This window comes from Lipophrys pholis, assembly GCF_963383615.2.
Source record: "Lipophrys pholis genome assembly, chromosome: 10".
Taxonomy (NCBI): Eukaryota; Metazoa; Chordata; class Actinopteri; order Blenniiformes; family Blenniidae; genus Lipophrys; species Lipophrys pholis.
Genome location: NC_137640.1, coordinates 26,264,672 through 26,277,768, shown reverse-complemented (window position 1 = coordinate 26,277,768; position 13,097 = coordinate 26,264,672). Strand labels below are relative to the sequence as shown.

The window sequence follows — 13,097 nt, the reverse complement described above, 5'->3', positions numbered from 1 at the left end:
GAGGAGAAGCGAGGAGGATCGTATTACTTTTAAACAACAAAGGTTTTTATCCGTATTTTCTGAAAGGAGATTGCTGCTGCAGGACAGGGGTGGGGATTCCTCTGCCAAACTTTGTGTAGGGCTTCTGTGTGTGTGTGTGTGTGTGTGTGTGTGTGTGTGTGTGTGTGTGTGTGTGTGTGTGAGTGTGTATGTGTGTGTGTGTGTGTGTGTGTCCCTCCCTTCCCCCACCACCCCCTGCTCAAACTTTGCGCCGGCCACGACTGCTGCTCCCTCTGAACTGCTCTTTTAACACCACAAACTGCCCCTCTCTTCTCTCCTCCCCCCTTTTAACCCACTTACTTGTCAACCTCGCTATTTATGTGCTTGTTTGCTAACACTAAACCAAAAGCTCGCTCCCGGGTTCCCTCCTCCCACCAGCGCCCCAACTGTACTGCAATTTCACACAGCTCGGTTCCACACATCCCATCGCGAATGCTATGTTTTTTTTTGTTTTGGTTTTTTTTGTGTGTTTTTCAGAGCTGGAAGTTAAGGCCAGCGAAGTGGGAGCCGACTTGGCTGCATAAAAGAAGCCTGTGTTTCCCCCTTGCCCTGCCGGCCCTGCCTCCCCTGTCCAGAAACCACAAAGCTGAGCTTTCTCCTGCACTCTGGCTGAGGGAGGAGCCTGTGGACGAGAGCCACGCTCGCAAATGTTCAGCGACGATGACCCACGCCAGGATACCTGCAGCACATGAAGGCCGGCAGATCAAAGCGCTGCCTGATCTCATTTGTCTGCCTTCGTTACAGGCTGAAGACCAGCAAGGAAGAAAGGGTGAATTCAAGGAGGGAAATATAGTAACCTCACTTGTTCTATTGTAACTATATTCTAAATGTCTTATCAACACAGAAAAACGTGTTGCTAAGACTCCATTTACGCAACATTACAGGTGAAGACGCATCATTCTTGCGTTTTTGTTTCTGAAAACAAAAACGTGATGTTTTAAAAACGATGTCCGACCAAATAAAAACCGCAGAAATGCTGAAAACAATGTAGTTTTCATGTTGGGCCACTAGTGGGGGGGGGGGGCTGTTTTTTTGTTGTTGTAATGCGAAGAAGAACTATTATCGACGGCTGCAGTGCGCATACGCAGTGGCAGCATTTCCGCCGTCTACATAGAAATAGAACCTGAGTGTTTTCAAAAAGTTGCATTTTTCCCACGTTTACATGACAACGGAGTCGGAGTGTTATCAAAAAGGCAACCTTGGAAGCCATTTCCAAAAACGAGAACACAGCTGCTTCTTAGAATTGTGTCAGTCTGCGTGGAAATAAGGGAGTATCAATACCTGGCCTGTTGTTGCTCTATAATGCAGAAGAAGACATGAAACATACACAGAAAACTTCAGAGAACATCTTCTGTGTTCGGTGTTAAACAATATGGAAACAAACGCATGTGGTGTTTGCTGTCCTCAGGTTCCTCTTGTTGCTCACTGTGATGGAGGAGAAGCAAAAGTTTTTGTTGCAAAAGCTATAACTATCTCAGTGACTTCTCTTTTTCAGCATGGTTCGTGCTTTCTTTTTTTAATTTGGTGGCTGTGGCTTATATTCAGTTGTGCTCAATAGTTGTGAAATTACGTTTTATTTACTACCGGTGGTTGCGCATGTGCAGTAGCAACCTGTCGACACAGACACTGCGACTGAACGCTTCAAGACAGTTGCATTTGCACCCGTTTCCCCGGAGATGGCGTGTCCTCAATAAAGTTCCACCGTGGGAGCCATTTTCAAAAAGTTGCGTTTTCAGTGGCTCCAGCCGCCATTGCCGTGTAAACCCAAAACCCAATAAAAGCTTTGTGCTTTCACTTGACAACTTTGTTTTATAAAATGTAAATGGGATCTCAGAGTCTGTTACAAAAATGTGTCGTTTCAATCTCTGAAAACGCCGGTTAGGTGTGGACGGAAAATCTCACCAGATAAAAAAACTGGCTGTGTGTGGACGGGGCCGGAGTCAGCAAATTTTATCAGAATACATTTTAAAGACACAAAACCGTTTTCAAAACTGCTAATGACACTCTACTTTGAAAACTATGAGATGGAAAGTCAAAATGTTGACATTAGGATGAAACAATGAGATTAAGGTCCTTGTTTATATATAAATTATCTCCTGGAAACTGTGCCATTCTCCTGTTTTCCTTCCAGAGGAGTTAAACCTGCAGACACTAATATTTTGATAACGATCACCAAACGCACGGGAATGTGAGAAATGCTGAAAATGCCGTACTTTGCATGTCAGGCCATTAGTTGTTGTTGAGCAACAACATACGCGCTCAAACACAGTGAACAGTACATCGTAACCAGCCAAGCTCCTTTTAGGTGTCTTTCTCTATCATAGGGGTACTCGGTATCTGGTGTACTCGGTATCTGGTGTACTCATGATATGCATCTCTACTGTTCCATAGGATGCTGTAGTTAAAGGTAATAAACATGCATTGTGTTGGAGAAGCTCTGTTAAAACCAAAGCAGTACCTTCCAATTCCAGAATCCACTTCTGTTATTGATGCCAATCCCTCAGTTATCGATTGCAACCACAAGGTGCATGTCACATAAAGAGTACCATTTTCAGAATCACGTTGCCGCTGCAATGTGATCGAACAGCCAAAAATGTACCTTTTATTTATTTATTTTTTTACAGTTTTCGAATTCACAAATATCGTGCTAAACAAGCTTAGCAATATGTTAAACATGATAAATTATGTTCAGGATTCATGACGATTATCAACAAAATATAGAGAATTAAATCGGTTATATTATTTTGTCTCAATATCTGTGTTTTTTCCACTGAATGTGGTCCTGGTTTGCAGTTTGAAAATCAACACAAGTCAATTGCACCTCTCTTTTATGTTCTGATCACACCTCAAAATTTGGTTTTCACATCCTTTTTTTCCCTTTTTTTTTTTTAAATCATATATTTAACTTCTAGGGATGTTTTCATAAGTGATACTGTACAGCAGACCTCCAGAGACATGGACCATTTTAACACTGAAACTGAACCGTTAAGCCACTTTTCAAAACACATCAGAAAAATGTGGATTTGTTCGGAGACAAATCTTAATTTTTCCGTTGTCACATTGTCGATATCGTCACTTAAGCGGGAGACAGCGAGACGAACAAAGGTCAGCTCACAGTCAGAGTGACCTGCCGACAAATCTAAGATTCCTTGTTTTAGTGCATCACTGGGTTCAGTGGATTTTTTCATTCATTCATTCATTCATTCATCGTGGCCACGTTCCAAACAGCTGCGTTCACATACAAATGCGCTTTTACCATTTTCATATAAAAGTTTCATGTTCAAACAGAAACTTCTGGAAAATGATTGCTGCACTGAAAAAAAAAGAAGTCGTTTGAATGCTTGTGACTAGTTCATGCTGCGTTTTTGGACTACAAACACCCACGCATTCACGCAGAGAACAATACGATGTAAATAATCTCGCTCCTTTTAACGATCTTCCTTCATTGCAACAGATCCACTCAGTGTCTGCTGGGTGAATGAAGTGTGTCTCCAGACGACGGCGTATTAAACGTGCACTTTGTCGGGGGAGCGCTTTGAAATTCACAAGAGTGAACGGAGGAAGCGTCACTGGAGAATCGACCATCGCTGTTGTCAATGTCCTGGCATACTGCGATCATAGTACACATGTGCAGTACTCCACATTTCAAGACAAGTTGCATTGTTTCCTGCTCACGCTGAGACGTTTTAGAGTTGTTTCACTCTGGAACTTGTTTTCAAAAAGTGTCTGTCATTCCCAGAGCCATTGTGACGTAAACAAACAAACAAAATGCAATGAGTGTGACCAGCTCACACGCCTGGAACGTAGACGGTGTCTACTGACCCTGCATACAACGCTGCTAAAACATGTTCACACTAACCGAACATCCACCAAGGAGGCACTGAGGTTAGTGGGCTGCCAAGCCAGCGAGAAAACCCAATCTGAATCCTCTAATAAGCCAAGAGGGGAAATATTAACGATATAGGTGTTTCGAGCTCAAGAGGATTACTTAAAAATGTGTTTTAATGTACAATTAACAGCCTTAGATGAATGTGTGACATTCAGACGGGTGTAAATAATAAAATCGGAAGAATCTGGAATGACTTATTGTGAGACTCCATTTAGGAGTGATGAGGCAGAAGTTGCTTTTATGCTTCCTGTGAATTGCCATGAAAAGAGAGTATATGGTTCCTCGTTGTGGCATGCAGTTTTTCCACACACCACCCTCCTTCTTGAATCCACTGCCGGAGACCCCAGCTCCACCTCAACAGCATCACCGGCAACACATGTGAAGACAAAACTTGCCCCGGCACAAGTGAATTTCTGCTTCACTTTCCAGTGCGAATGACGGCAAACAGCAGGTCGTGTAGTCTACACAAACGGGGTTGATATTTGGGCAGCTGAGCAAGCACAGCGCCACAATGAGGGGAAGCAGTTACTTGAAGGCCGCAACCATTGCAAACATTCCACACACTGCAATTTGGTATCTATTTTTGCTCGCAGCCGACTTTAAGGGGGAAAAAAAAAGAATTACGACTGCAGCACAGGAGAGGTTCTACGGCTTCATTCATCTCCCTTTTACACTGTGACACTTCTTTTTACCGATTACAGAGCTGATGTATGTCTTCACACACACACACGCACGCACGCACGCACGCGCGCACGCACGCGCACACGCACGCACACACACACACACACAACACTGAATCATCAGCAACCCACGACTCCTCAGCGTGAATGAGGAGAAATATTAAGTGCTGCTGTGTAATGGTGAACAACAGAGCCTCTCAGAGGCCATCTTGTTCTTGGCAAACCCTGCAGTCTGCTCGACAACAGGATCGCTGTCATTCCCCCTTTTGCGTTCCGTGTATTTCCGTCTGCCACCTCCCATCAACACCATGTGAAGAGCTGCGCTGAGCCCACTGGGCCTGCGTTCACTCGTCGTCCTCGAGCACTGAAGGAACGGTGTTTTCCTCGATCGGACAAGTCTCTCAAGTTTCTGTTTACCCCTCCTTCGACACAGACTGAGTCCCACGTAAATTAAAGGCGCGTGTCGCGCTCTATTAGCCTAAGACTTTGAGACAACATATGGTGCATAAGATTATGAAACGTCCATCTCAGCAGTGGCCCCGAACTGCATCTGCCAGAACCTCCATTGTTGCCGCTACGCAGGGATTTAGGACAGACGTGGGACAGTATAAATAACCTGTTGTAACACAATTAGCAGGAGCCACATGCAGTTATTCTCCGTCTACCAGCCCTGGAGTGAATATTGAGTCACAGCGGGGATCTCACACGCACACACACACACACAGGAAACATACTCTGATACAGCAACTTCCGAATTGCTTCCTATTTGCCTTCTGAGTGACTTCTGCAACAACTTGGCCAATAAACACAGGAAACCGACTTAACAGTGTGACTCTAAAGGTTTCCTCACACCAAGGGGCAAACACTGAACTTATCTGTGAAGGGGGTAGAAAAAAACAATAACTGTTGACATATTAATGGTATATGACGGTCAGGGCTTTGAGTGAATCAACGCTGAGGTTAGAACAGGCAATCCATCAATCAGAGATTGGCAGCTTGGATCACTGATCATGTCACAAATATCTACCAGAGAGACAGCTATCATAAAGGTTTAGGAGGATTATATCAGGTCATTTGATGTTTAAATAACATGCAAGAAATTGATATTTGTGACCCTCAAATAAACAAAGTGATGTGGAGTCATTTCAAAACAGGTTAAAAAGGTATATTCAAGTTTCTTGTGAAACTTGTGATTTATCATTTTGGGGATGCATTGGCATGCAGGGAGCAAAGCACTGGGATGGAGGTGCATGTGTCCACATGTTTTAAACTCAAGGTCATCGCCAGACGAGCTACGATAAACACTACAACTCGCTGCAGCGGAAGTCACAGTCAAGACACTAAAAAGTACCGTGGCGAGTTACACTAAGTTGCCCCCATAAGAAGCCTTAAGGAGGAAAGGATTTCAGCATCAAAGCCATGTGGCAGCTGGTACCAGCCGGCGCCACACAGCTCAGCATCCCATCTCCTGCTGACTGCAGCCTGCCATGCAACAACCTGCAGCCGCATCCCAGGCTGAATGGCCGGGGATGCAGGGAAACCCAGGGAGGGACTCACCTCAATGTCAAAGAACTCCTGGGAGTCGTCCAGCCCTTGCACACGGATCTGCAGCTCTCTGCCATAGTTCCTGCCCCCACTGACCATGTTGTTGCCACCGAGGCTCTGGCCTGGCTCCAGGGTGCTGATACCAGCGTTGAACTGGGCTCCCAGCCTTGTGCCGGGGGTCTGCAGGACACGGTATGACCCCTCTATATCCCCCATGACTGCTCGGAGCGGCCCTGTCCTGCAAAAACATTAAGGACACAAATCAAGACACCTACTGACTCTTGACTTTATTTTAATCCGTTTGACCGACATACACACTGGGCTCATTCATAAAACACACACTGTCGGCACACTCAAAGAAAACAGACGTGTCTAAGTAGAAACATCTTCATGATACTGTTTGGATGAAGATTAGTTTGAAGATTTCAGGGGGGGGAAAAAAAAAAAGCAAAATGAAACCGCAAATGCGCACGATGATACATGAGGGCCCCAACTGGGTCAGCGGGGACAGAAACATAACATAAGAGGCAATAAAAAAAATTATAAAAAAAAAAACTCAGGATAATTCACAAAACACATGAATGAATCTTGTTTTTAGGAAGTTTTCTTTTCTTTTTTTTTTTTTTTACAAACGCGGCACACGAGATCCTGCGTTACCGACCGTGCGTAAAGTTAAAAGTTCCACCCGCATTTCCACCTTCACTGTGATTACATTCGTTCTGCAGCAACACGCACGCATGCAAAGTTTGACCCACCTTTGTTTTTCTGTTGTTTGCCGGGATAAAAAGTAAAGGGCTAAAAGTTGGTACCAGCGAAGAGGACTCTGCCCCGGTCCATGGTCGTCTCTCTCTCTCTCTCTCTCTCTCTCTCTCTCTCTCTCTCTCTCTCTCTCTCTCTCTCTCTCTCTCTCTCTCTCTCTCTCTCTCTCTCTCTCTCTCTCTCTCTCTCTCTCTCTCTCTCTCTCTCTCTCTCTCTCTCTCTCTCTCTCTCTCTCTCTCTCTCTCTCTCTCTCTCTCTCTCTCTCTCTCTCTCTCGTCACCGCAGCGGGTGCGCACTCACCCCGGCTCGTCATTGGCTGGAGCTCAGCCGCCTGACGCGCCATTGGTTCAGCTCTCTGCGCGTCGGCGGAGGAGCCAAGATTTACCTTCCGTCACCTTAAAATAGCCTGAAAATGGCCCTAAGTTTGGTTTCATAAGACTTCTTGGAAAGTTAAAGTACACACGGCAGCTTTTTATCTGAGTCCGCACTAAAGAGGAGGAAAGACAAGGAATGATTTATGGAATTGTTTGGGTTTTTTTCTTACAAAGTCGAAGCAGCCTTTGTTTAAATTTGCCCAGAAGTTTGGTGTGGTGATAACTTAAAGTGCACGGGTTTCTGTCTGAATCTTCCATCATTTAGCGCCACGTTACGCACGCATTTGAAAGCAGTCCGCAAAGTGCGCCTCCAGACTTTTATCAAGACTTTGAAGCCAAACAGTCAGCATGAAGCTGCTCTGCTGAGCAAAACGAGGCTCTGTCATGAAGAGCACTGTGGCGATAAACACAAGTCTCATCAGCTTCCCGACCCTCCAGTTGTGATGGAGCGCCCCCTGCCGTTCTTTAGGGCGCACAACAGCCACATGTGGCTCCTCTGTCCCCCTTTGCTCTGTAATGGCTCCTTGACGTTTTCATAACGTGATGTGTGAATACACCGCTTTTAACACCTATTTGCTCATCGTCAGACAATCCCCTTCACTGTCCACTTTTACAACTAATTTGTTTTACTCTTCTATTGTAATTTGTTTTCACTTTGTCTTTTATGTGAAGCACTTTGGCTTCGGCCACAGCTGTTTTACAGTCCTCTATAAATAAAGTTGACTTGACTTGACTTTATTTGCACACCATACTATATTTCATAGCTCCATTTATTTTTCACAGTTTGACCTGAGAGTACATTTCAATTAAAGAAGTACGTCTCATCTTACCATGTCACCTGCACATAGCCTTTCACTTCAAGTGAGACATGTTGAGTCTAATCGATTGGGATGATAAAATCCAAATAAGAAAAAGTCCATTGAGGATCTCATTTGTTTTTTACAGTCAGCGATCTCCGTTTTACCTGTTTGTGTGATATATGGAGTCAAGCTAAATTAAGTTATCTTGAAACAACAACTACAAGTCCTAGAAACAGCTCAAACTACTTGAAAATGCAAAGAAAAATGTAACACAACAAAAAAGGCTTAAATTAGCCTAAAAGGGAAAACAGCCAAAACAGTCAAAAGGTTAAAACAGCTTAAACACGATTTTGACAGCATGATAACCTATAAAAAGTTAGAACTTCAAATATTCCCTTTGTTGTAGTGTAAATAAGTAAATCCGGGGAAAAGAAATACATTAATTCAACCACGTTTTCATGAAAAGTAGGAATTCCTTCGAAAAATAAATGTGATTTTAAAATCCTACTTTTTTTTTCTTTTTTTTTTACAATGGACACAAAAATATTTCGTGGCAACTGAAAATGCAACAAATGACCTGCCTTTGCACGTTAGTTGGCTCTCAAAACCTGCTGAAAAGTCTGAAATCCTGTCTGTTGCAGAGCTTTCAGTGGGACTTGATGCTGGTGCAATGTCCAAGTAGTTACAGACCTGGATTTAAAACCATAGCTCATTTAAATACCCCTCCCCTTCCAAGTTACTGCACATTAGAGTTACAACTCATTTTCATGAAAGTCTTTCTTTCCCATAAAAAAATGATTACCTCTGTAAAGAGCCCATTGATATATCCTTTATTAAAAAGCGCAGTCTTCAGTGTTTTTGATAAGCTGCTGTTTTTGCAGCAACTTTGCCAATCAGTAAATAAGTACTAAAGTGTTGATGCACTGTTAAAACTTTACCTTCTGCATTGTTGCTTTTATAGATACGGCAGGTACAGTATATCCTGAGAGCTTGATCTATGTACAATTGAATAGAACAAATTTGTGTGCAATATTTTCCTTCGACCCCTCCACAGTTTTTAGTTTTGTAAAATTTTGATTATGTGTACCATTTTAAATGTTTGCTTTAGTGTCAGATGGATTAATGGGACAGTGCCACTAAACATTCATCCATCTTGTATACTGCTTCAACCTGGTTTTTTGTGGTTTTTTTTTTTACAGTTTCGGGAAGCTGCAATACCCAGAGAACAGTCGTGCACATCCACACAGGGAGAACATGCAGATATAGTAAAATATACAAAGCGATGTGTTCCTAATTTCCGTGTTTAGAATGCACAGTCAAACTATTCAATTAAAGTCTCCTTTCATTGCATGTTATTGTTATTGCTTGTTATTGCAGAGTTATGAAAATCTGAGGGGGAATTTGTTTGTGACAATGAAAGATGTTAAGAATAACTGAATCTATAATGTACTATGTATATATAATACTAACACCCTCGCCTCACAGTTGTGGGTTCAAATATGGGTCCTTCTGTGGGGAGTTTGCATGTTCTGACTGGGCATGAGTGGATTTCCTCCCGGTACTCTGTTTTTCCTCACGCGGTACGAAAACATGCGTGTGAGGTTACGTTATTTATTTACCTTCATTGCAGCGCATAGTGAAACACTGGTTGACACTCTGGCCTCACAATGAGAACATCATGGGTTCAAATACTGACATGTTCTCCTCGTGTTTGCGAGTGTTGGGTTTCCTCCAGGTTCTCCGGTTTCCTCTCACAGTCCAAAAACATGCATGTGAGGTTAATTGGTGACACTAAATTTCCCATTTGGTGTGAATGTGAGTGTGTTGTGGCTGTCTCTATGTGTTTGTCCTGTGTCTGGAGCGGCACTGAAGATTTATGTATGTTATAATGCTGAACTATATGTCGTGAGACTGATGGGGAAAACCCCATTGAGCTCCAGTTAGTTTATAAAAAATTATATTATTTAAATCACAGACGATCATCAGTTTCTGTGCAGTAGGGTCAGGGGAGCCTGACGTTGAGTAAAGAGCATGATACATCCCACAGCAGGTCACCAGTCCATCTCAGCACTGACGGAGAGAGAAACACGCAGTCATTCACTCACACCCACAAGCAACATGACTATTTAAACCTAAACCAGTCAGTCCAAGACATCATTCCTATTAAAACATCATGTTTTTGCCCTGTGATGAACTGTTGACCGGTCCAGGGTGTAACCTGCCTTTGAGCATTGTAAGGTGGGATTGGCTCCTAGAACTCTGAACAGGACAAACCGGTATAGAAGACAGATGTTATGATTAAATTAATTGTCCTTCAAGACTCTAAGTCAATGAAATTCAGCAGAATATTGTGGAAAATATATGATGTATTGGGTCCTAATGGATTATGTACCGTATGTCTATATGTAAAGCAGACATATGATACATGCAGCATGCAGAGGTCATGCAGAGGTCACCTGTAGCGCAATATGTGTTCTCATTTATGTTATTTATTTATCGTTTGTGGGCCGCATGGTGGCACAGTACATGTTTTATGGGTTCAAAGACTGGTCGGGCCTCTCTGTGGTTATTTGGTGACCTTAGGTTGTCCATAGGTACGAATGTGAGTGTGTGTGATTGTCTGTGTGTTTGTCCTGTGATGAACTGGTGACCTGTTCAGGGTGCATCATGCCCTCGTCCATAGTGAGCTGCGTTTGGCTGCAGCGCTTTGTGACCTTGAGCATGTATGGAGGATGAAAGGTTTGATCTTTGGTTTAGCTTTTGTTGGGAGGAAACTCTTTACAGGACACATCTTAAATATCGAGGTTCTCTTGATTACAATTGTTTGTTTTTGCAGTCGTCCATTTGTTGAAATCACGAATCAATACGGTGCTCGGTAGGTATTTATTTTCATCCTGCTGTTGATAGAAAACATCCGAGAGAGCGCTGAGCCCAGCCTCCAGAGGGAAATCTGAAGCACAGAAACTGAAGTGTGATTTCATGTCATCTTTCACTCTGAATTCATTTCCTTTTTGAAAGCCCCGCATCTTCACCGTGAAAGAGAAAATGTACATGTGTTATGTTTAAAGTCACATTCTGATTGTTGTAAACTTTATATTTCTGTTATAGTTTGACAAAAATAATCGGACTTGAAGTGTGTAAGTCTCAAAGAAACATTTATTGTGTTTATTTGACCTATGAATTGTCCTAGAGTCATACTGAAATGAAATCTCACTCACATGCAGAAGCTGGGGAGACAGGTAAATATAAATTGATGAGCCTTTGTCGATGTTACTGTAAATTTTGTTTCCCCACCTCCAATACCTGGCTTTCTAAAACCTATAAAAGGAAAAACCTATGGGTCACGTCTCTCCCTTTCTCTTCTTAAAGAGCCAGAGATTAGACATCTGCACACTCATCCTGACAAAGTCAACAGATGCAGATGAAAATATAAGCTACAGGCGACTTTGCAGAAGTGGAACTCTTTGTGAAACTCTAAGAAAAATAGTCAAATACAACAAATTTCATTGCAAATCAGGCTGAAAAAACACTGTTGTGTGCTTCACTGAGCACTGCCATAGTGAGAAATGATGAGTCACCGCAGCTGGGCAGATAGCACGCACCTCTCCTGCTATCGAACTTCATGTAGATTCTACAGTAAATGCTCTTAGCACGCCATATGTGGCCCCCACACCAATTCTTCGTAGCCCATGAGCCAGTTTCCAAAAGTACCGTATAGTTCCCAATAGAGTGCAAGCCGAGGGGGTGTCTATTGGGAACCTAGTTTTAGGCAGTTAGCCGCCCAGCCATCATTTGGACGGTCAATATTTGAAGAAGACGGCTGAAAAAATAGTGCACGGCTTGCTCAAAGCTGTCTAAAATATGTGTACAGTCGAAAGGACGAAAGGACCCGGTAAGAGCAGGCACCCTGTGGGCAAATCGTCATGCACAGAGAGGTTTTAACTGTTAAGACACCTTAATCAGGGAGTCAAACTTAAAGCCCGTGGCTTCAAAAGGCTCCAATCGGCCCTAAAAACCACCATAGGAGTTTTCTTTTTTTTTTTTGGTGGCCATTTCACTGTATTTTGCACCAGAATGTTTCATCAAAATGGACTTTATGTTAAGATTGTAGTCATTTTCAGTACTAACTGTTTGGTCTTGCAAAATTATGGACAGTTACATCACGTACGAATACTATGAGCCACAACAAAGCAAAACTGTCAAATTTTATTTAGTATTTATTCTGTATACATATTTGTGTATATAATATATGTGTTATATATATACATATACATATATACATAGAACATGCTTAGTCCACATCAGGAGATATCGTGGCAATATGGAAAACCAAGAAGTCCAATCATTCCTGCCCCCGATTTACCATAGTTGGCTCTGAGGGGACCCTGACCTCCCGACAACACCAATCAAGAAATAAAACTTCTCCTGGGCAAAACCCACAGGTTTCCCAAACTGGGCGACCAAGGGCGTCTTGTCAGGTTCCCGAACCCGCTCAACTGGCTTCCCTTTCTCCTGCGGGGTTGAACTAGTCAATATATCATCAGAAGTGAAGTCTCGCACCCTGTGAAGAAAGTTATTTCAGCTGTCTACAGTCATATTTCATTCAACCTCAAATGTTTGCATTGGTGAAATATGCAAAAGTTTGAGCTTCTGCTAAAGTAATATTTAATGATTGTTAGTCATTTGCTCCTTGCGTTTGTATCCAACTCTGGTAAAGCCAACAGAAAATCCTAATAAAAGAAACGAGTGACAGTAACTTAAATGTTAAAAAAACAGCTGACATCAAAAACTTATTTTATGTTATTTTATTTTATTTTATTTTACTGAATTTAATTAATTCCAGAATCTTAAATATGTCAAATGCATGGTATGCAAATGCACAAATAAAAACAAGTTTTACATGAATGTGAATTTATACATACATACATACATACCTACCTACCTACCTACCTACCTACCTACCTACCTACCTACCTACCTACCTACCTACCTACCTACCTACCTACCTACC

The 13,097-nt window shown here is 42.6% G+C and overlaps 1 protein-coding gene across 3 annotated transcripts in view; it reads right to left on the bottom strand.

Annotated features, from left to right (window-relative positions):
* Window positions 1-7,017, bottom strand: part of farp2 (FERM, RhoGEF and pleckstrin domain protein 2) — a 39,739-nt gene extending 32,722 nt beyond the window's left edge. For all 3 annotated transcript variants that reach the window (XM_080472869.1, XM_080472870.1, XM_080472871.1), the window contains exons 1-2: window positions 6,909-7,017; window positions 6,166-6,391 (exon numbers count right to left, since the gene is read on the bottom strand). In XM_080472869.1, the coding sequence (XP_080328995.1) occupies window positions 6,166-6,369 (204 nt within the window). In that variant the 5' untranslated portion in view covers window positions 6,370-6,391; window positions 6,909-7,017. The remainder of the gene's footprint in view (window positions 1-6,165; window positions 6,392-6,908) is intronic.
* Between the last annotated feature and the right edge of the window lie 6,080 nt (window positions 7,018-13,097).